This window comes from Anoplopoma fimbria, chromosome 19 (assembly GCF_027596085.1).
Source record: "Anoplopoma fimbria isolate UVic2021 breed Golden Eagle Sablefish chromosome 19, Afim_UVic_2022, whole genome shotgun sequence".
In the NCBI taxonomy this organism is placed as follows: domain Eukaryota; kingdom Metazoa; phylum Chordata; class Actinopteri; order Perciformes; family Anoplopomatidae; genus Anoplopoma; species Anoplopoma fimbria.
Genome location: NC_072467.1, coordinates 8,167,596 through 8,188,563, shown reverse-complemented (window position 1 = coordinate 8,188,563; position 20,968 = coordinate 8,167,596). Strand labels below are relative to the sequence as shown.

The following is a 20,968-nucleotide window of genomic DNA, read 5'->3' as shown; positions in this document are numbered from 1 at the left end:
TCTTTTTCTGGTTAAAAAAACGAGGGTTGAAATTGCTGAAAATACAGGAAGTAAACGTTGACCCCTTCATAATAAAAGCCTCTGGAAATGTATGAAGAACTAGAAGTATACAAACACGACAGATCTAGTTACCTGAGAGTAAGAGAAGCTATGCTTTTGTTAATGTTCTCCTTGATCGTATTCATTACCCAAACTATTTTATCCTCGTTATTGTATTTATAAGAATATATATATATATATTTTTTTTTTTTAGTTATTGTGGATTTTTTTCTTTCTTACTTACTTATTTAAAATACTTGTTTGTTTTTTCTACTATGTACCTTGTTTGCACTATATCTATGCTGCTGTAATCCTGTAAATTCCCCGGCTGCGGGACTAATAAAGGATTATCTATTATCTTATTTTTCTTTTTTTTTAGTTATTGTGGATTTTTTTTTTCTTACTTACTTACTTATTTAAAATACTTGTTTGTTTTTTCTACTATGTACCTTGTTTGCACTATATCTATGCTGCTGTAATCCTGTAAATTCCCCGGCTGCGGGACTAATAAAGGATTATCTATTATCTTATTTTTCTTTTTTTTTTTTTTTAGTTATTGTGGATTTTTTTTTCTTACTTACTTACTTATTTAAAATACTTGTTTGTTTTTTCTACTATGTACCTTGTTTGCACTATATCTATGCTGCTGTAATCCTGTAAATTCCCCGGCTGCGGGACTAATAAAGGATTATCTATTATCTTATTTTTCTTTTTTTTTAGTTATTGTGGATTTTTTTTTTCTTACTTACTTACTTATTTAAAATACTTGTTTGTTTTTTCTACTATGTACCTTGTTTGCACTATATCTATGCTGCTGTAATCCTGTAAATTCCCCGGCTGCGGGACTAATAAAGGATTATCTATTATCTTATTTTTCTTTTTTTTTAGTTATTGTGGATTTTTTTTTTCTTACTTACTTACTTATTTAAAATACTTGTTTGTTTTTTCTACTATGTACCTTGTTTGCACTATATCTATGCTGCTGTAATCCTGTAAATTCCCCGGCTGCGGGACTAATAAAGGATTATCTATTATCTTATTTTTTTTTTTTTTTAGTTATTGTGGATTTTTTTTTTACTTACTTACTTATTTAAAATACTTGTTTGTTTTTTCTACTATGTACCTTGTTTGCACTATATCTATGCTGCTGTAATCCTGTAAATTCCCCGGCTGCGGGACTAATGAAGGATTATCTTATTTGATCTTATCTTATTGTCTTACCATGAAAAGCTTAACCGGAGCTGTAGTTCTACATCAGCTGTCTTGACGCACTGACCCCGGTCGGTCCACTGCTGCCAAACTCCACCGACTCTGGGATCTCACGTCACTACACCGCTGCGATGGAGCGTAAAGTTGCTCGGGAGTTCAGGCATAAGGTAAGTTTTAAACATTGTCCTCTCACGATATTGATTAAATTTATATTCAATAACGTTGGCCATTAAAAAGCTTCCCCCCGTTACCTGGTTGTCACCTCACTGGCTCAGGTGTCTCTTTCGGGGGGGATGTTACTCAGACACAGGCCTGGCCGACAGCCGCACGGAGAAAACATACAGTTGAAGTCATTAAAAAATAATTTTCAATAGAATTACTTCTTGGAGTAAATTAAAAGGCATTTATATAAGTCAAACACAAATTAGAAATTGTGTGGAATAAGCCTCAGGGTTAAAATAAAATGTATTACTAGTGATCCCTTACTAAAAGCCTATAGAGAAATAATAGAAAAAATGAGAGATGCTGTATCTGTCCCATGTATATTCTAGTTCAGGGAACATACAGCTGAGGTCCGGGATAAAATAGACGTTGTTTGAATCCATGGTATGTGGCTACATGGATTGAGCACAAATTAAACAAGGATTTGTGTTTAGTTTTGGGACATAACAGAGTGAAAAGGTAACTATGAATTAGAAATAACAACGGAAAGGAACATGATATGTTTAGGGCATTTTCAGCCCCAGAGCATGTGAGATCATCACACAGCCATTTGTGCTGTACACAGGCTGGCAGTGTGTCACATATGGCTCTTCACAAAGGGCATCCTCGCTTTAGATAATGTAGATCGTGTCAGAGATGAGCAGCTGAGCGGAAGATATGGGACAATTTGCCAGTTTAATTAGAGGCGGAGGGACCAACATGGCACAATCAGGCTTTGTTTCTTTTTGGGACATTGTCATAGTCTCTGTATCTCTCTCTGGTTGAGAGTGTGCGTTGTTACACTGTACATTTGTGAAGAATTGCATTATTATCTGTTATGTTGATTTGAGTGGCAGGTGTCTTGTTCTCTGGGGGTTCATTGTATATACTGCATCTATGTACAACGTTATATAAGCTCTTCTTTTGTGAAAACAATTTGAAACTTTAAACCAGACAGTGCACATTTACAATGAATATCTGATTGACCAACGATCACTCTGGTATATGGTGCCAAAGTCTGCATGCAATTCAGGCTGCAGGAGTGGCTGACTGCCTCACTGCCCTGAACAAGAGACATTTATGACAGTCATAAAGACCGTGTTGCACACACCCTTACAGGGACGTCAGAGCATGGTCCACGTAGTGCAGTCCTACATTTATGATTACCATAGACCTTTTAATTACCATTCTGTTGCTAGGAAAACAGCTTTGGTCCAAGTTTACTGTCTGTCAGCTACTGAAGTAACACACATTGCAACAGGCACTACAAAGGGCCCATTTAGGATGTTCGTTGTCAAATTTGAAAGGGTCTATAGTGAGCCTACCAATGCTTTAATCCCTACATAAAATGAAGCAGTTTCTGAATGTGTTTTTGTTCTCTCTCTTTAAGACTTAGTTTACCTTTGAGTACACGCTGCTCAAGATGAGATGCGTGTGAATGTTGGGTGTGAGTGTTCACCTTTGTTTGTATCTGAGGTGTAAGATGACACTGCTGACCTTCCTACTGAAGCCTCTCCTCAGCTCTACTGCCATTATTCCCTCCTAGTGGTTTGATAGTTAGGGAAGGGCTGTCCATTACACCTGCTTTAGTCCAAAGAGCCTCATCATCCCGAAAGCCTAGTTTGAACTACCACTCAACAACAAAATAGCTACTCAGGTTTGGTTTGAAGCCTGCAGCTTGCAGTCTGGGACATTTTTAGGCAGGGAAAAAGTGAAATGTGTTGTATTAGTGATTGGCCAAAGCGTTTCCTCAAAACGATTCTGCTGCAGCTGAGCCGCAATCAGGTTTGTATGTCTCCTACTGACACACACACACGCACACATGCACACAGACACACTCTGACAGCTCCCCCCTGTAGTGTTGACAGGACCACAGGAGAGAGGTACAGTGTGTGTCAGTGGGCTGACATTTTCTCTGATTTAGCTGTGAGAAGAAGGATGGCACCAGATGTCTTTCCTTTCTTGCAGGTGGAGTTGCTGATTGAAAATGAAGCCGAGAAGGATTACCTGTATGATGTCCTTCGCATGTATCACCAGTGAGTACCACTTGTCACTTCTCAGTTGAGTGTTACAGTGTGCATCTGCGAGTTAGTTGCATTTTCTTTTTTGTGTGGTTTCTGTCACGCACAAATCTGTATATTCACACCTCTATATTCCTAAATGAATACAATGTTGATAGTTATTGAATAAGTTGTGTCCTTAAAACACAACCTTATACATGTGGCATTTTACATATACAAATATAAAAAAGAATATAGATTAAAGGCTACATTTGTTCTAATATGTTGAAATTTCTTCTTGTTCTATAATAGCTGCATGAAAAAGTCTGCCCAAATGCTCTAACTTCTATTAACTCCTCACCAACTGTTCATGTTTAGTTTTCAAAAGCTCTTTATCTTGTCACACACACTTCTTATGCACACAGCCCTAAAACTGTGTGCTCCATCAGGCTTTCTGATAACAGCCTGGTCCCAGAGGGTCTAGGTCTGGGGGGCTACAGGTTTAGGTTTCAGTTAATCTTTGTACAGAGCCAGAGCTCTTTGGCCCCACCGCCTCTGATCAGTTTCCACTGTGCTCCGACAAGCCTGGCCAGTTATCCACAAAAGCTCTTTTTATATTCATCCTCCCAGCAGGACTGAAATGACACTTGTGAATAATTTAAAGAGGAGGCCAGGTGGACAGATTTTACAAAGTTGCTTTTAATTGTTGCGTTAATTGCCGTTCTAGTTGCCTTTTTGGCTTCCTTTGAATTGTAAAAGAAATATAATTGGTAGTTTTTCCATCAGCAATTAGATATTAAAGTTTAAAATTGAATATTAAAGGGGATGTGCTAGTGCATACTTAAAAAATAGTTATATAAAGCACTCCAGAGTTGAGCTGTGTAAAGTGTGATACATTCCCTCAACAAGTGATGTCACTTGAGTCAGCATTGGTTGTGTCTGAAGAGTACAAGTTTTAAAAAGTAAAACATTTAGGAATGTGGAGTTGGAAAAAAGTAAGCTTTCCAGACCTCTGTAGCCTGCTCCCCATCTTTGCTTTAATGCAGGCAACAGGTTTTGCAAGAAAGACAAAAGTTGCCCATCATAAGTCCAACAATGTTATAGGAGTGCAATTCTAAATTAGTGAAGCAAAGTTTAGGGTGGACTTTAATGATCTTGTGGCTGATAAGATCTTCATTGGTCAGTTATAATTACTTAATTAAGCCTTTATTAGTCCCACAATGGGGAAATTATTTCTCTGCATTTAACCCATCCCGGAGGAGCAGTGGGCTGCAATGAAGCGCCCGGGGAGCAACTTGGGGTTAGGTGTCTTGCTCAAGGACACCTCGGCATGTTGCCGGTAGAGGGGTTTGAACCACCAACCTTGTGGTTACGGGACAAGCGCTCTACCTCATGTGCCCCAGCCGCCCCAATTGTACTTGTACTTTTGACTAGAATCAAGGTCAGATTCAGTATCTCTAAATCTGATCATTCGGTATTATAAAGCCTGGCTATGTTCATACTGAAAACAATGCAAGTGGTGAATGTTTCCTCCAGACTTACATTCACCTCAGGGTACAAAAGCCTCTGAAAAAGCACTATGGGGAACCTCAAACTCTACTGTGCACTGCTTTTGAGTGGATGAATCCTTGGGCTATAGTGGTCACTTAAATGTAGACTTAATTTTTAAGAAAAAAACATCAGATGGTAATAAACAAATGAATAAAACAAGCAAAGAAGTCTACGATAAGTTTTGTGGTGTAATTTCCAGTGTACTTTTTGTACTATTGTCAGGTTTTTACCAACCCCTGTTCAATTGATCTAATTTCTGTTTTTAATTTAGCGGATGTCACTGAAATGTGCATCATATTGGTAATTATTGGCATAACCCAGAATGTTTTCCTTTCTCCTTTTTTACAACTGCAGTACATACTGTATTTCTACTACAAACCCCATTGCTTGTACCTTGAACCAGGGTACCAGTTATTATATTGTACCTTCACAGAAGGTAAAGTCATTGTGTAAAAAAAAACATGCAAAACTTCAACTAAAAAAGTTTTTCCCTCTTCTCTTTCAGGTCAATGGATTTGGCAGTGTTGGTGGGGGACCTGAAGCTGGTCATCAACGAACCAAAGCGTTTGCCCTTGTTTGATGCCATCCGACCTCTCATCCCACTTAAACACCAGGTGGAGTACGACCTGCTCACCCCAAAGAGGTCACGGTGAGTACAGCATAGACCCATGTCCTGGTACTGTTGTATATTTGGTCTGTAACGCTAATGTATGTGCCTTCGTAATGAAAACACCCTACAGAGACAATTTTATACCATAATATTCCTGAGCATCCCCACGCTCTCTCTGTATTCTCCTTGTTTCCATAATTAAAACCATCCTCCTTCTCCCGCTCTAAATTTGACATTTCTCGTACATCCTGTTTTACATCTTCCTCTCTCTCCTGATTGTGTAGGAAGCTGAAAGAGGTGCGTTTGGATCGGACACATCGTGATGGACTGGGTCTGAGTGTGCGAGGAGGGCTGGAGTTTGGCAGTGGTCTCTATATATCACAGATGGTCAAAGACGGTCAGGCAGGGAATGTCGGTCTTCAGGTATGCACATATGTGTGTTGTGGCTTTTGTTATTTTGTTTTTATGTTACTATTCAGTTACATGGTATGTGCATATATATGTATAGTATAGTGTATATATGTATGTATACTATATATATTAGTATTGTATTAGTGTATTTTTGTATATAATATGAATTGATGTGAAGGGAAAAGGACCCATTGTTGTGTCTGTAGCTGCAGTCAAATTCATTTTCTGTGCATTTCTGTTATACCAGGATCCACTAGGTGGGGCGAAGCACCATGTTTTTCAAACTCGTACAGAGCTTGCATGTCCGTCACTGAATGTCTTGTTTCACACAGAGGGACAATACTTAAGAGAAATAACCCCTGTCATGAAAGACAAAGTTAATGTCCTGTTTAGATTGATGCCTTAATACAGACAAGACTGAATGGCCGCTGTGAGTCATTGTGTATTATGACAGCCAAGGTAAGGGTAGTCTCCTGTCTAATATCTGGATAAAACCACGAGAGACACAGTTAATGTAAAACATGGCAACATTACTACTGGTATGATTGAAATGTTAGGGGAGAAAATAATTACTTCTGTTCAATTTATTCTACATTCAAAGGAATATTGTAGTATGCATTATTACCTGCCTAAAGACAGGTTGAGTAGGTTAACCTAAAAATGTATATTGTTATATATTTATTTGTTTTATTTAACAGGGACCATACAGATAATCATTACATACAGATAAGCAATGCAACAGATGAACTGTAAAGAGGGCATCTAGCTGAGGCTAAATTGCAGCCCCCATCCCTTGTTAGGCTTTTAAATCTGGGTTAAAACAGGGAAATCATTTAATTGATTAAACTGAATCAGGATAAAAACGGCGGAATAGATAAAACCAAAGTGTGCATGTTTGTATTTAATGCTAATTTGTTTATGTGTGTATGTATTGCACATTACTGTGTATACATTGAAATATATGTGTGATAGCTAAGCTCAGTTATGTAAATGTCTAAAACATCCAAATATATATAGATGACACATATCAGATCAATAAGTCATATCGTGGCTGGTATATTTAAGAGACAGGGATGTGATATAATTGGAGTAGCAGTAACTGTGTGTGTTTGATATATTGAAGGTGTCATGCTTAGCATCCCATCCTGTCTTGATTTATAGGTTGGAGATGAGATTGTGCGCATCAATGGATACTCAATCTCCTCCTGTATCCACGAGGAGGTTATCAGTCTCATCAAGACAAAGAAGATTGTGTCACTTAAAGTCAGGCGTACGTCAAACACAAACACATTTTTCAACATTAGCATGATTGATGAATATTATTTAATATCAATGGCATCGATAATTTAAATTGTTCTCTTCCATCTGTGCAGATGTGGGGATGATCCCAGTGAAAAGGTAAGATGATTGATATGATGCAATAGTTTATATTTGCTGTTTGGATGGTGTAATGGGGAGTTAATGTGCTCAAATGAATTTGCTTTGTTCTTATACACCTTTTTTAATTTCTCCAGCTCATCAGATGAACCTCTTAAGTGGCAGTTTGTCGACCAGTTTGTGTCTGAGTCAGGGGTAGGAGGCTTATTTAGTTTTTGCTTCATGCTGCTTTCTCAAAAGTTGTATCACATAAGCAGACAGCTTATCGTCTTTCTATATCTGCCCAGGAGAAAAAAAGCAGCATTGCAGGCTTGGCATCCATTGGAGGCAAAGAAATCAAGGAGAAGAAGGTTTTTCTCAGCCTTGTCGGTACCAAGGGTATGGGCATCAGCATCTCCAGTGGTCCAACTCAGAAACCTGGTATCTACATCAGTAATGTCAAGCCAGGCTCCCTTTCTGCAGAAGTTGGACTTGATGTGAGTGCTCAAACTAAATACCTATATTAAAGCGTGAGAATCGTACACCTGCCTGCTGCAGACCGCATCTCTGTCTTATCCTAACATGTAGGTTGGAGACCAAATTGTGGAGGTGAACGGGGTGGATTTCGCCAATACGGACCACAAAGAGGTGAATTTTGCATAATTCAATTAATTGTCCACTTCCAATAATGTAAACTGGAGCATTATTTACAACTTTGTACGAGGGCATTTTTTTTAACTGAACTTTGCAATAGAAAAAATAATCCTTCGGGAGTTGTTGTTTATTTGCCAAAGTGGCTGATGGAGAAAACAAAGCCTGCAGTATTTACCAGGAGTCTGCGATGACGTCTAACCCTAATAAATACACTTAACAGATGCTTCACAAAGGCCATTTTTATTTGAGAGATTGTCTTCAAAATGAAGGGGCGTTATTGGAAATTTTCTGTTATTCTATTCCCAGGCGGTGAGAGTCCTGAAGAGCAGCAGGAGTCTGACTATTACTGTTCTGACAGGAGCTGTAAGTACAATGCATTACCTTTTAATAAAAATATAAATCATAATTTAAAAAAGCATTCCAATATTTTGTTGTCTTATTTAACTCATAATTCTTTTTTAGTAATTTTTTTCACATATAACTCTACTTTTAAGATACAGTGCTTATGATTTCGTCTGCGAATGAGAAACTCAACCCTTTCAAGACTGATTAGATAAAGTGACACTTATGCAACCTATGCAAGGTGATAGCCAAACAAAACAGTGCATATAAAATGACTACAATTGTTGTTTGTATTGCTTTGGGGATCTAAGAATAGAATGTAGATAAGGATGCTCTGATCTCTCAGAGAGTAAGGGATTATCTGTTATTGATGTAGGAACACAAACGCCTGCCTTCTCCCTTTTGCATTCCTGCACGGCACAGATTAATGTGCCAGTCTGTTTTGGAGACATCACAGTACCGCGTTGCCTGTGCCTCGGCCCGGCAGTCTGCAGGAGCAGCATTTATCATCAGTAAAGTCACCTGGCAGGTTGTTTGCCTCGGGCCTCAGTGTCGGCGAGACAACTGAGTCTCCTCTTATTCATTGTTTTCATTAATGCCTGTCTAATGCATTTATTTATTTTCATCTGGACAAACAGGGAACCCTACAACAGTAACTATTTGGGAATGTATACAGTACAGTATTTCTTGTATATATTTTGCTCCCACACTATAAATCAATGATTCTAAGGTTGTGCCTTAGTTTTGAGGGAGGCTTCAAAGATGATTTAAAACAGACATCTCCCCTCTCAACCTGGTAAGGGAGACTGTTTTGGGCTTGCCTGCCGGTCTCCACAGTCCAAAAAAGTTTCAGGATGCTTACTCTACAAAGAATCTTTCCTGATTGTTGTCTCTGGCTTTTGTCGCCTCTCAGGGCAGAGAGCTGTTCATGACAGATGAGGAGCGTCTTGCAGTGGAGGCCCGCAGGGAGCTGGATAGGCAGGAGCTGATGCACCAGAAGAGGGTGGCACTGGAAACCAACAAAATCCTCAAAGAGCAACAGGAGAAGGAGAAGCAGTGAGTCATCAGCCAAAACTCCTTTTCTGAAAATATACCCTGTTTTTGTTGCATGGCAGAAAAAGTTGTTGTACATGTACACAAGACAGACGTTTTAGTGTCTCTATTGTGATGTATGGCAGTTATATAGTTTTAATCCTGAAATGTACAGTAAGACTACATCCTCACCCTGAAATTGAGATCACAAACTGATTTAAAAAAACTATGAAAAGTGTTTGTTCTCAGGAAAGTGGCTGACATTTTGATACGGCTCAAACAAAAATCCAGCTGGGGGGCTCAGTTTGTCTTATTAGCTTGGTAAATATCAACATGGTGTCAATCTGAGACACAAAGTAATCATCCGATCAAAAACTGACTGACATAAAGTCAATATCAATACAACAGAGAAACAGAGTACTCTTCATGTCTGAACACCTGATTTATCTACAAAAACAGAAAGTGAACAGAGCCCAACTGGATTTTCCATCCATCCGTGGACCCTATTTTGCTCTGTTGTTACATTACTATATTGATTTATGTTCATATTGCTAAATAATTTGCACATCCTTCACAGGAGTTTGTTACTTCAGAGGACATGCTCAGTTTTCTCAGTGCTTTGATGCAAGCAATATCGGAGGATAAATAATGGGACTGTTTATCATATGCTGCAGGGCTGACATTCTCAATAGCGGCCATAAACTGGATTAAAGTAATATATTCTGTATTTATAGTCCTGTGCTATAGCCTGTTGTGGGAACAGAATTTTACTTTGTAAATCTATTATGTGTTTAAACAGGAGAAAGATGGAGATCTCTCAGAAAGCTGCAGAGGAAGAGGAGCGCTATAAAAAGGAGATGGAGAAGTATACAACTAATATTGTGTTTTTAATGTACCGATTCAGTATTGTTTTGTAAATATCTTACAACTCTTACTGTTTTTTTCATCCTTTGTAGGATTGATGCTGTGGAGAAGAAGCACAGCAGAGAGTGGGAAGAGGACTGGGGAGCCAAAGACAGGCCCAAAAGCCCTAAGAGCCCATCACCCGCCCCACCCGAGTCAAAATCCACCAAGGCCAAGAGTTCTCGTAAGGACACCTGAACGAGTCTTCATCCTGAAATGCATGAATCCTCTATTTACTCCTGACGCTACATATTTACTTTTCTTCTAAACCTAAGAGTTGTAGAAGTTACTCTTGCCTGGGTTTCAACCTATTTCCCCTCATTTCTTACGCACGCTCTCTCTGTCTCTCTCTGTCTCTTCTGTGTGCTGTGTTGCCTTTATGGCCTCTCCTCTAAGCTGATGAAGCCGGCTCCTTCACAGAGGAAGAAAGGGAGGAAGATCCGGAGGGACAAGTGAGTCTGAAGCCTCAGCTGGGATTGTCACAGCTGTTTTCGGGGGATGTTCAATCAAACAAGCGTACACAGAGGCTAGTCGTAGATTTCCTTTGACAACCAGAATGTAACTATTGGAGAATTTGAGTATCACTTCAATTAGTTGCATTTTTTTTGCTGGATGCTGCTGAAATTTATGACACACAAGCTGTTGAAAGCTGTCTTTTATTTTTGCATCATTTAAATGCATTTGTCAATGTAATTATTCAGAGTGCCTGAATGGAGCAGGCTTAATCCGTTTGTCTCTTTTTTTCTCTCGGGTTGTTTTGTTGTGGTTCTTTAGTGTCATGTTGTTGTTTTGTTTGAATAGATGCATGGCTTGGAGTTTGCTGAGTCTGTGTTTTAACCTTGGATCTAATTTAACAAACTTGTGTTCTGTGACCTGTGTTCATCTCCATCCTTAGCATTTGGCTGGTTTTATCGATATGAGGGAAAACTGCCGTCACTCCGCAAGGTACTGTCAGCTGCCTGACTTCAGTGTGGTGATAGAGTGGCTACAAAGGAAAGAAAAACAGCTCTTATGTCATCACGACAAAGTGGCTGTTGCATATTCAAGATCAGAGCTTTTATTTTTAGAAACATTTATAAAACGTAATGTTGTTTGTTCGGCTTTTATCCGTCAAACACTGTGTGGTGTCCCGAGCTATTTCTGCATGTTGTGCTGCGTGGGTTGGAGTGGCAGATTTGTCTGTCTCCTGCTTTTTTGTTTTGACTAACTGATGACACCTCAGAAAGGAGAAAAGAAAAAGAAAAAGAAGAAAGTGTCCAACATGGACACACTGCAGGAGCAGAGAAAGAACAAGAAGGAGATGGAGTTTGAGCTGAAACTCGCCAAGGAGAAGGAAGAAATGTATGAACGAGAGAAGCAACTTAAGATCAATCGTCTGGTGCAAGAGGTATGAAAAAAGAAAGGCTTACCAAAGTCAATTGGAGTGGATGTCCTTAAATGCTGAACAAAACGACAATTTGAATTAAACCATTTAATATTTATTATGTACTTTATGGCACTGTTAACTCTCAGGGTGTAACGTTTTGGTTTAACTATGTTCAACCATGTTGTTTGTTTAATAATGCACTAAAGACTGTTTTAAAGCTTAGCATGTAAATGTGTATGTATAGGGCTAACGCCCATTGTCTGATGCTGCCCCTCTGTACCAGGTTTCAGAGACGGAGAGAGAAGACCTCGAGGAGTCAGATAAAGTGCAACACTGGGTGGAGCGTCTTTGTCAGACTCGGTTGGAGCAAATATCCTGTGTGGAGAATGATTCCCCAGAGGTAGTAGTGAGACCTCCTCTGTCTAAACCTCTCTGCACTCAGACCTCCTCAGCAGTGTTTTCTTGTTTTATATACAAAGATATATGCCAGTTCTTTTTACAGTTGCAAGGAGTTGACTAAAGCTCAAAAACAGCATAGCATTGCTGGTAATAGCATTGAGGCACCTCCTTCCTGCCATATTGAGTTGGTGATGGAGTGAAATGACGTGGGGAAGGACAGTTCAGAAAGACTTTCGTTTGAATGTTAAGTTACAATATTTATATGATGTATGAGGTTAAGCAATGAGTGTGCAGTTAGAGAGTTTATATTTACCTGCTCATACCACCAGAAATAGCTTATTTGCCAGCGAGCGAAATCAAAGTAAAGGAGATATGTAAAAATGGGAGTTTTTGAGTATGAACTTTGAAATACCACAAAAATAAAATTCTATCTCATTCCCATTTTTTATTTCTACATGGACATGACAATGTTTTGCCACAAATTGGTCCTCCTCAGGGGACCTTTTGCTTTAAAACAACGACATGTCCAAGTAGAATAAAAGAAGAACAGAGAACGAGACAATAGTCTGCAGGAGAGAATTTGGAAATGTGAGTTTCAGGTCAACAGGAGAAAAAGTCATTTTTCATGTCATTGTGACTTTAAGCTGTCCCCGCCGCGCTCTCCTGCTTCGGTGCCCAAGGTGAAGCGTTTCCCTGGCGGCCTCCACCTGGCCACCACTGATCTGGATGACATTAACCTGGATGACGTTGATCAGAGCCTCAGGGGCCCTCTTAAGAGACTGGCCCCCACCCAGCCCAGCACTAGCCAGCCTCCCCCTCCTCCCTTGCCTCTCCCCCCACCTTCAACCAAGCTGAACCCCACAATACCCAACTACACCCCTCCCTCGTCTCGAGCATCCCCACAGCGGCGGCCTCTTTCTCCTACCAGCGCTAGAAAACCTCCCCCTGCCCCGTCCACCGTGAACAACAAGGGGCGCAGGCCTCACCCTCACCCTCACCCTCACCCTCACCCTCACCCTCACTCTCACTCTCACTCTCACTCAGCCTCCCCAACCCCCTCGCCCACCTTCCTCCCACTATCCTCCTCAGTCTCAGTCGTCAAGGCCTCCATTCTCCCCTGGACCCGCTCCACGGCCTCCTCCGCCGCCGCCCCCTCCTCCACCACCTCCTCCACCTCCCCCTCCGCCCCCACCCCCACAACACTCAGGAGAACGAGGAGGAACCCACAGTGGGTACCGCCAGCAGCATCACCATCACCTACAACACCCTCCCAGTCCTCCAGAGCGCAGGAGCGAGTGGGAGGCAGGTGGCTATCTGCCGAGAGGAGGGATTTACTCGTCCAACACCAGTGAAATGTCTTACCCCTCTAGTCCAAAGGTTAGAGATTCTCATGTGAGAGAGGTAACGCGTTTTTTATCTATGAAAAGTTGCATCAGCAGTTTAAAGAAATATGTAGAGCGCAAATAGAGTTGATGCATTTTCAAGGCTGCAAGACTAGATTCTCTTTAATGAATAGGTTTATGTGCATGTTCTGTTTTATGTATTGGGATGTTTTATGCATGAAGAGCGAGCGATACACCCTATGAGCATGACTGAATTGCGCAGTCATTGATTTACAATGTACTTCTCACTGAGGGAAAGATATTCAGAGATTCAGTTTTGATGTTGATGTTTGCTTGTAGCTGTGTTCAATTTTTATATCGAGTGAGGTGTTGCATGTTGTGTAGAAGTGATGAAAGCAGCATGTTATTGCTCATGAGAGGAGCTGATTTTTGTGTACTTGCGTTTGTTATGCATTGAATGCATTTGAAACCGCAGCCAATGCTGTGATATCACAGGAGATGGGAGTGAGTCTGGCTGTGTGTTGTACTGATATTCCTGCATTGGTCTGTCTGCGCCGGGGGAAAAGAAATTCATTTCATCTTACTTTGGTTCAGGTAATGAGAAATACCTCCAATGCCAGTCGCATTTCCAATTCAAGCAGCCCTTTGGTGAGTGTCTCTTTACCAAACACCCCTTCCATTTCAGTCAATATTATAAGCTTTATTCATTTGTAGAATCCTAACAAAACAAGATGCTGTTGTTGTAGAATTACTTGTTGAATGAACATACCATCAATATACTCAGCTGGTGCATGGAAACATGGTTTTTCCCCAATAGCAACTAGCTCCTAGTCCCCCCAACCAGAGGCATCAGATGGCCCCTGTCATGTCTAAACCCGTCATGCTGCCGCAGTCCCAAACCCACCGACCAGATCCACTCAGACCTGCACTCCGGTCTGAAGTCCTGGTATGAAACTCACCACATTGCAATCAGTTTCTCCCTGCATAAATCCTTCATGATTCAACATAATAGGGTCATAAAGCATTTAGACATCTGCCAAAACTTGCCATCATCTGGGTGAGAGATTAATCTCTTCCTCTTTCTCGAGTCCCGATCTGTGGTTATTAGATAACACCGGGAAGCCATCTTTCCTTCCTGTCAATAAGCTCTAATGAAACTGGGTATATTATTTATTTTAACTGCATTTATTTTGGAGAAACCCTTTCCAGTAACCCTCTGCCTGAGATCAATAGTCCCACCTGATAACACAACCACACACTTCTACCATTAGTTCAGCAGCACTTCTGCAGCTGGAGGGCAAATGCCTTGCTGCGAGGCACCTTGACTGTAGGAGTTGAATTCTTATAGTTAACAAATCTCAAATTAACATTGAAGCGATCCACTAACAAGCCTGACAAACATATTGGACCTCGACACAAATCAGTGTGTCATGCTGTTTCACTGGCAGACAAGTTCCTTCATGAAAATAAACGTGGGCTCTTAAGTCCATTTTTAGTCAATACATCATCCTGTTTCTGTCTATTAAACCACAACTGAAAAAGGTCCACAACAAATGTGCAATTCTATCTTGTTTAAGTTAGATTAGCTAGAAACTACTGTGGCCTGCTGTTTAGTAATATTTTTAGCTTTAAAAAAAAATGAAACTATTTATTCTTCACAGTCTATTTTATAGAATTGCATCTTTACAACAAATGGGGTGGAGTTAATTGCCACCGACATGGGACAAGACAAGGGAAGTCTTCTTTACATACATTATTGGTTTTGGTCTTTTCATGGGATTTGTTGACTCTGTCTGAGTCATCTTCTTAGTTTTGTAACTTTGTGGATTGGATCAAACATCGCATTTTTTATGATATTAATGTTTAGTAAACACTGTTTTTGTTTTCTTTAGAAAATAATCTCTTTGCTTATACCTAGAGTTGTACAGAGTGGTTGATTAACCCTCCAATGCTTCTCAACTTGGGATGTAGCAGTGTACTCTATGGTGTGTCAGTACACTGTGACATCATTGTTGAGTGTTGCTACAGCAGGTCAAATAATACACACTGCTAATCGCAGTCAAACACAGCCATCACTGCTGATGGTTGTGGCGGAGCAAACACAATAACTGCAGAGTAGTTGGGGATGTGTTTGTTTTGTTTTTATTTGTTTGCTAAAGCTGATACCTGGCCTTGTGTTTCAGCCTCCGGAAATGCTGAAACGGATGGTGCCTTTCAACTCGTCTTTTAAATCAAACAGCAAACGACAAGTAATCCATACCTATCACCACCTCTGTTGATTTATTTTTTTCTCTTGAGTGCTTTTTTTCTCCAGTTCTTTCTTCACCTATCACACATCAGGTTTCCTCCTGGAGCTCTTATGCCTTCTTTTATCTTGTCCTCTCTCTTGAGAGGACAAGATAAAAGATGAGTGTGCTTTTATTCATTTGGAGCACACAATAGTACTGTGAACTACAGTGTGGGAATGTATATCACAGTCCTACTGCTGTTATTGGTCTGGCACCAGATGGTTTGTACGTCCATGTGGTTGTAATCTGTCTTTTTACTTTGGTTGATCCACTGTACAACACTAGAGGAAAGGAAGGTGTTTTTTTTTCCCTTTCTTGGAACTCCACTTTGCTCAGCAACAGAAAAAATTACATTAACTGTATCTATTATTCCAAATACCACATCAATTAGATTGTTTGGGCTGATTTGAACTGCCTTCTCCAGCCACAAAAAATTAAAACTAGTATTACAAATGGGTTTGTTCTTTAGGTTTGCGTCAAAACAAGAAATGAAGACTTAAACTAATGTGTGTTTATTTTTCATGGAGAGAAATGGCTCTCTGAGTCAGCGTAGCTGGATTAATGTGAGGTCCTTTGTTGTGTTTCCTTCCCTCAAATTTAATGGCTGCTGTCTTTGGTAGGAATGATTAGGACTGATTTTCTGTGTGCGCACGTGTTCCTTTTAGCTATGCTTGTCATTACTGAATGAATGTGGAAAGCTTTAAAAGCATGGACACTCTTGAGTGTCTCCATGGTTTCCATTTAACAGGAGGGTATTCAAATTTGAATATAAAACTGGTTGTCAAAGGAAATCTGACCAACTGACTTCACTAAGATTTCTGTGTTTCTTTTATTTTAATTTTGTCTAGTTTGTTAACCCCCTATTGACATATTGATCCATTTTAATGAATTACATGTTAATTCTCTTTCAGGGATTTCAGAAATACGAGGAAGATTTTGATCCCTACTCCATGGTACTGTATGCATGATATTATTCGAACGACAACAATGCAACAGATATTTGGCAGTTTAAAATTAAAGTGCAGGATAGCTCCAGCTAACTAGAAATGTAAACCTTTTGTGTCTGCTAGGATCAATTAGCCATCATAGCTATTTAAAGATTAGTTTATAAAATGTTTGGTTCCCATGGCAGCCATTGTGAATTATGTTATACCAAAGATACCTTAGTGCTAGCATTACAACAACAATTAAGTCAAATCAAACAGGTGAAAAATACAACTATTAATAAATAAAACGTAACTGCTTTATTCAGTTGTGTAGATGGCTAAATAAGCTAACTTCTAGTAGCTCGCTAGTGAGCCAGATATTGTTGTAATTGTCTTTTGTGTGAATAATGGATATTTCCAGTACGTTTTATTAGAACATTAATAATTATTCCTGAAGTGAACTATTGACGAGCAGCAGTCCTCTCCTCATAAATTATACCATCCTTGGTTAGTAACTCAAAAAGGTCTTTTGTTTTTTTGCTGAGCATTCATGACACATTCAGATTAGAAAGCCATTTTTTATGTGGCACCTTTTTTTATTATTCTACTTTCTATTAAGCAACTGCAGGGTTGTTTTGTGCTTTTACCCTCTTCAATCCTTTCTATGTTATTAGTTCTCCTCGGACCAGATAGACGGGCGAGATGTGAGACTGCTGAGAATCAAGAAGGTACTGCACAGCATCTTCTGCCTTCACTTCAGATAACTCACTTTATGGATTAGAGAAATCTCGCTAATCACACTTAAAATGAGATATTCTTAAACATGACTGGTGGTGTTGATTCTTTGTGCATTATTCATAAGACTGGACAGCTTGACGTTGCTCTGGAGGGAGGTGCCGACTCTCCGTTGGGAAAGTTGGTGATATCTTCTGTGTATGAAGGTGGAGCTGCAGATAAGCACGGTCAGTGCAGTTTCTATTCTCAGATATGAATCTATTGATTATCTTTATATCCCCCAAAAATTGCATATCAGATTTAAGAGAATGAATATGCCAGCTTGCTGACTCACCCTTGTGCGTGCATTTATAATGCAGGCTTTTAGACGAAATTAACTCACACTGCATCACTGTGGGGGACAACATGTTAATGGGTTACATGAGTACCTGAGTCAATTCGGGTGCGTCTCTTCGCGCTGACACAACAGTGAATGGCACTCAGTCTATGTCTGAGTGCCATTCACTGTTGTGAATAAACATGTTTGACAGTGAGTCATCTCTGATGTGTCTGTTTATAGGTGGCGTTGTACCCGGGGATGAACTTATGGCTGTAAATGGGAAGATCCTGATCGATGCCACATTGACTGAGGGACAAAACTCTCTGGCTCGGGCCTGGAATAGTGGAGGGGTAGGACTCAGATTAGAGGAAAACGAAATGCCATTCTCTCCTTTTTTTTAAGAAAACTATTGTTTACCCTAGTAGCTACAACAGCAGGGTTTTATTGATTTGACTTAAACACACTCTTTTTAAGATTTTGTCAGGCTTCATATTTTCTATTGATTCAGTCAAGTGCAAAATGAAACTAATGTTGTTTTTACCTCTAGGACTGGATTGATGTTGTGATTGCTATTTCCCCTCCGAAAGAATATGAAGATGAAGTGTAAGCATTCATGATAATTATTTATGTTCTGGTCCGTGTATAATAAATTTTTTCATCATATGTATATTATTCAAATGCACATCCAGCACATTTTTGTTATATTTTAAGCCATAATCTAATGAAAATGGCCCAGTAATTTACAGTATATGACAGTGTGGCTTGTGCGTCTGTGTGTATGTGTGCACGTGTAAGCAGCCCTAAGTCAGCATCAGTCAGTCCCACTGTGAACAGAAAGGTGTTTGAAGGCAGTGCAACACTGTACAGACATGGCTACCTACTTCAGCACTAGCCCTCCCTCTCCTCCTACCTCTACCTCGTCCTGGTAATTGACTTAGTCTTTAACCTCCTCTTCACTGCAGAGGGGATGTTTGGTGTGGCATTTGTTTTTGTTTGGCCCCCTATTTTTTTCTCTAGCACATGTGACAGTCTCCCTGTCAATCAGAAGAAACAAGCAAACTATTTTGGTATTTGTTTCCATTCATCTTTGTCAAACTGTCAGATTTATGTACTGCTGTCACAGCTTGGCTATTTTCAAGAAAAGCTAGTGTCGCAGTGAACAGATACAGCGTATACAGTATGTAGTTTTTCTATTTGAAGAATGCCTCAGGGCGATGTTTCTTTATTGCTCAAACATGTGCTCTACAACGATACAGCCATGCTATTCTATTGAATACACAGCAACTAATGCAATCAGTGACCCATCCCACCATAAATCTGCCAAATCCCGCCCCAGTGAGCTGTTTATAAACACGTGTATACATGTGCGGCCTCTGTGGTATTGTCCTGCTTCATCAGTTCATGGCCAACTCATAAAAGCAGCGTAGGACTCCTACCAGCCTTCAGCAGTTGTTCTGATTGATGTTGTTCTCCGGGACTGTTACATGTTCTAACATCCATAGACCCTTAACTGACAACGAGTGCTACTGTAGAGTGGGATTCCTCCTCTGCTACAGTTAAAATGAATATGCTCCCGGGGTTTCATCAGGGTTAATATTTTAGGTTGATATATTAAAGATTAACAAGAAGTGGGTTTTTCAGTTCCCATTTCTTAGCCAAAAAAAGAAAAACTTTGGTTTAGTCTAATCTCTGTTCATCTTGTGTTTCTAAAACTCACCTGCATGTGTGGTGGTCTGTTGTGTTTTAATGTGCAGTGATTAAAGCAACAGTATAAAAAAAATGTTTCCTGATAAAACCTTTCTAAGCAGTCCAGTTAAAAAAGTACAGCAGATTTAACAATGTTTATTTGGTGCAACTGTCATTCTTATGTTAATTCCTCTTTCTTCACCTGCAGAACATTCTTCTAGTCTCATCAACAACCTGCCAAGAAAACCACACTGATGAAGAAGCTTTTCATAGTTGATGATTCCTTCAGGATTCACCGTCAAGCTGAAGATGGTCTTTTGTTTCTGCTTAGCATTACTAAAGGCTCTTTTTAAGCCTTGTGTCATGTATCAATATATTGACACCATACAGTCAATAAGTATCATCATTGTCTTGATTTGTTAAAGGATGGTACAGTCAATATTCACTTGTCTCCACTAATTTTCCTCAACTCTGTCAAGCCCATAGATGGTTGACCATGCACGGTTTCATTTGTTAGTATAACAATGAAGGGCAAAGTGTAATCAATAGCAGCACTCTAATCTGCATTTTTTTAAACCCAATAAAGGACTGCTGATGAACAGAGAATTGATTTTCTGTTGTGCATACAGATTGTCTGCTCCCTCTACTTTGCATTTCTCAATATAACACTACAAGGTTGGTGTTGTCTATTCTAATAGAATCTATTTTAGGCCAACTGAGGTTTCAAGTTATGTGAATTTTCCCATTTTTAATTGTTTAAAAGTGGAACAATATGCCACTCATTTACAAGGAGCTTGAGGTTAACAGTTTTGCTCTTCTTCATCAAAACCCTCCCCTTCCCTATCTGCTGCTTACACCGGCTCTGCATCGATTTACTTTGAGCATTGGGAGCCATACAGTTGTGTAATTAAATGTCCACAGGGGGCAATAGTGCGCCTTCTTCAATATCAAGCTACTCGCTGATTGAGGGAATCCCAGCTGTGTTTATAATTCTGATTTTAATTAACCTATATACCATTTGATAGGCTCTTCAATTAGTTTACAGGAGTAAACTGCGGTTAATGTACATTTTAAGTCATCTTATATAAAAAAAATAAAAAAAAAACACAAACACAAAGGCCAAGAAAGGCATCATGTATGTGTGTTGCTTCGCTGTGCAACATCCCACTTCAGTGTTACATAAGCCCTCCGTGCAGACATCCACTCCCGCTACATGATGACATACGTGACTGCTGTCTGCTGCGAGGTTCAGGGACGCATCGACCGCTGTGGTGCGTTTGGTTGAGCGCCCACTGTCACTGTCGACGGTTCATGACAGGGACCAAAGGTGGCCTTGGGTGGAAGATCTACCCTCTTCTTCTTCCTCCTCCTCCTCGTCGGTGCCCGGGTTCAGCACCGTGGACAGCTACTTGCCTCCCCTCTTAAACCGCCGCCTGCGGTTGGATGTTCAAACACAAAGTGGGACAGCAAGAAGTCGACCGCACTCTGAACATATGAGAGGCTGTTATTTGGGAGATTTTACCCCTTTTTTCTCTTTCTTTTTTTTTTTACATCCAAGCGACGGATGTGACAGTACTGAAGAGTGTTTTGTGAGTCAG

The 20,968-nt window shown here is 40.0% G+C and overlaps 1 protein-coding gene across 2 annotated transcripts; it reads left to right on the top strand.

The window, feature by feature from the left end:
• The first annotated feature begins 1,372 nt into the window (after positions 1–1,372).
• On the top strand, positions 1,373–19,990 carry ush1c (Usher syndrome 1C). Of its 2 annotated transcripts, XM_054620452.1 has the most exons (23): positions 1,373–1,415; positions 3,418–3,485; positions 5,506–5,649; positions 5,895–6,033; positions 7,183–7,291; positions 7,395–7,419; positions 7,536–7,593; positions 7,686–7,874; positions 7,966–8,025; positions 8,338–8,394; positions 9,287–9,429; positions 10,205–10,270; positions 10,362–10,492; positions 11,204–11,253; positions 11,531–11,695; positions 11,958–12,074; positions 15,600–15,665; positions 16,616–16,657; positions 17,305–17,358; positions 17,493–17,592; positions 17,925–18,034; positions 18,232–18,287; positions 19,579–19,918. In XM_054620452.1, the coding sequence occupies exons 1-23, from the start codon at positions 1,380–1,382 to the stop codon at positions 19,589–19,591; spliced, it is 1,998 nt and encodes a 665-aa protein (XP_054476427.1). In that variant the 5' UTR covers positions 1,373–1,379; the 3' UTR covers positions 19,592–19,918. The 2 variants fall into 2 exon arrangements, with proteins under 2 accessions (XP_054476427.1, XP_054476426.1); XM_054620451.1 differs by lacking the exons at positions 11,204–11,253; positions 11,531–11,695; positions 11,958–12,074; positions 15,600–15,665 and adding an exon at positions 10,705–10,760 and having other exon boundaries at positions 19,579–19,990.
• The last annotated feature ends 978 nt before the right edge of the window (positions 19,991–20,968 follow it).

What these genes read in the sequence shown, in the direction of transcription:
- ush1c (XM_054620452.1), top strand. Translation starts at nt 1,380, where the DNA reads ATGGAGCGTAAAGTTGCTCGGGAGTTCAGGCATAAG. An exon ending in TTACTGTTCTGACAGGAGCT is followed by an intron (nt 8,395 to 9,286) that starts GTAAGTACAATG and finishes GTCGCCTCTCAG; the next exon opens with GGCAGAGAGCTGTTCATGAC. An exon ending in GACTGCTGAGAATCAAGAAG is followed by an intron (nt 17,359 to 17,492) that starts GTACTGCACAGC and finishes ATTATTCATAAG; the next exon opens with ACTGGACAGCTTGACGTTGC.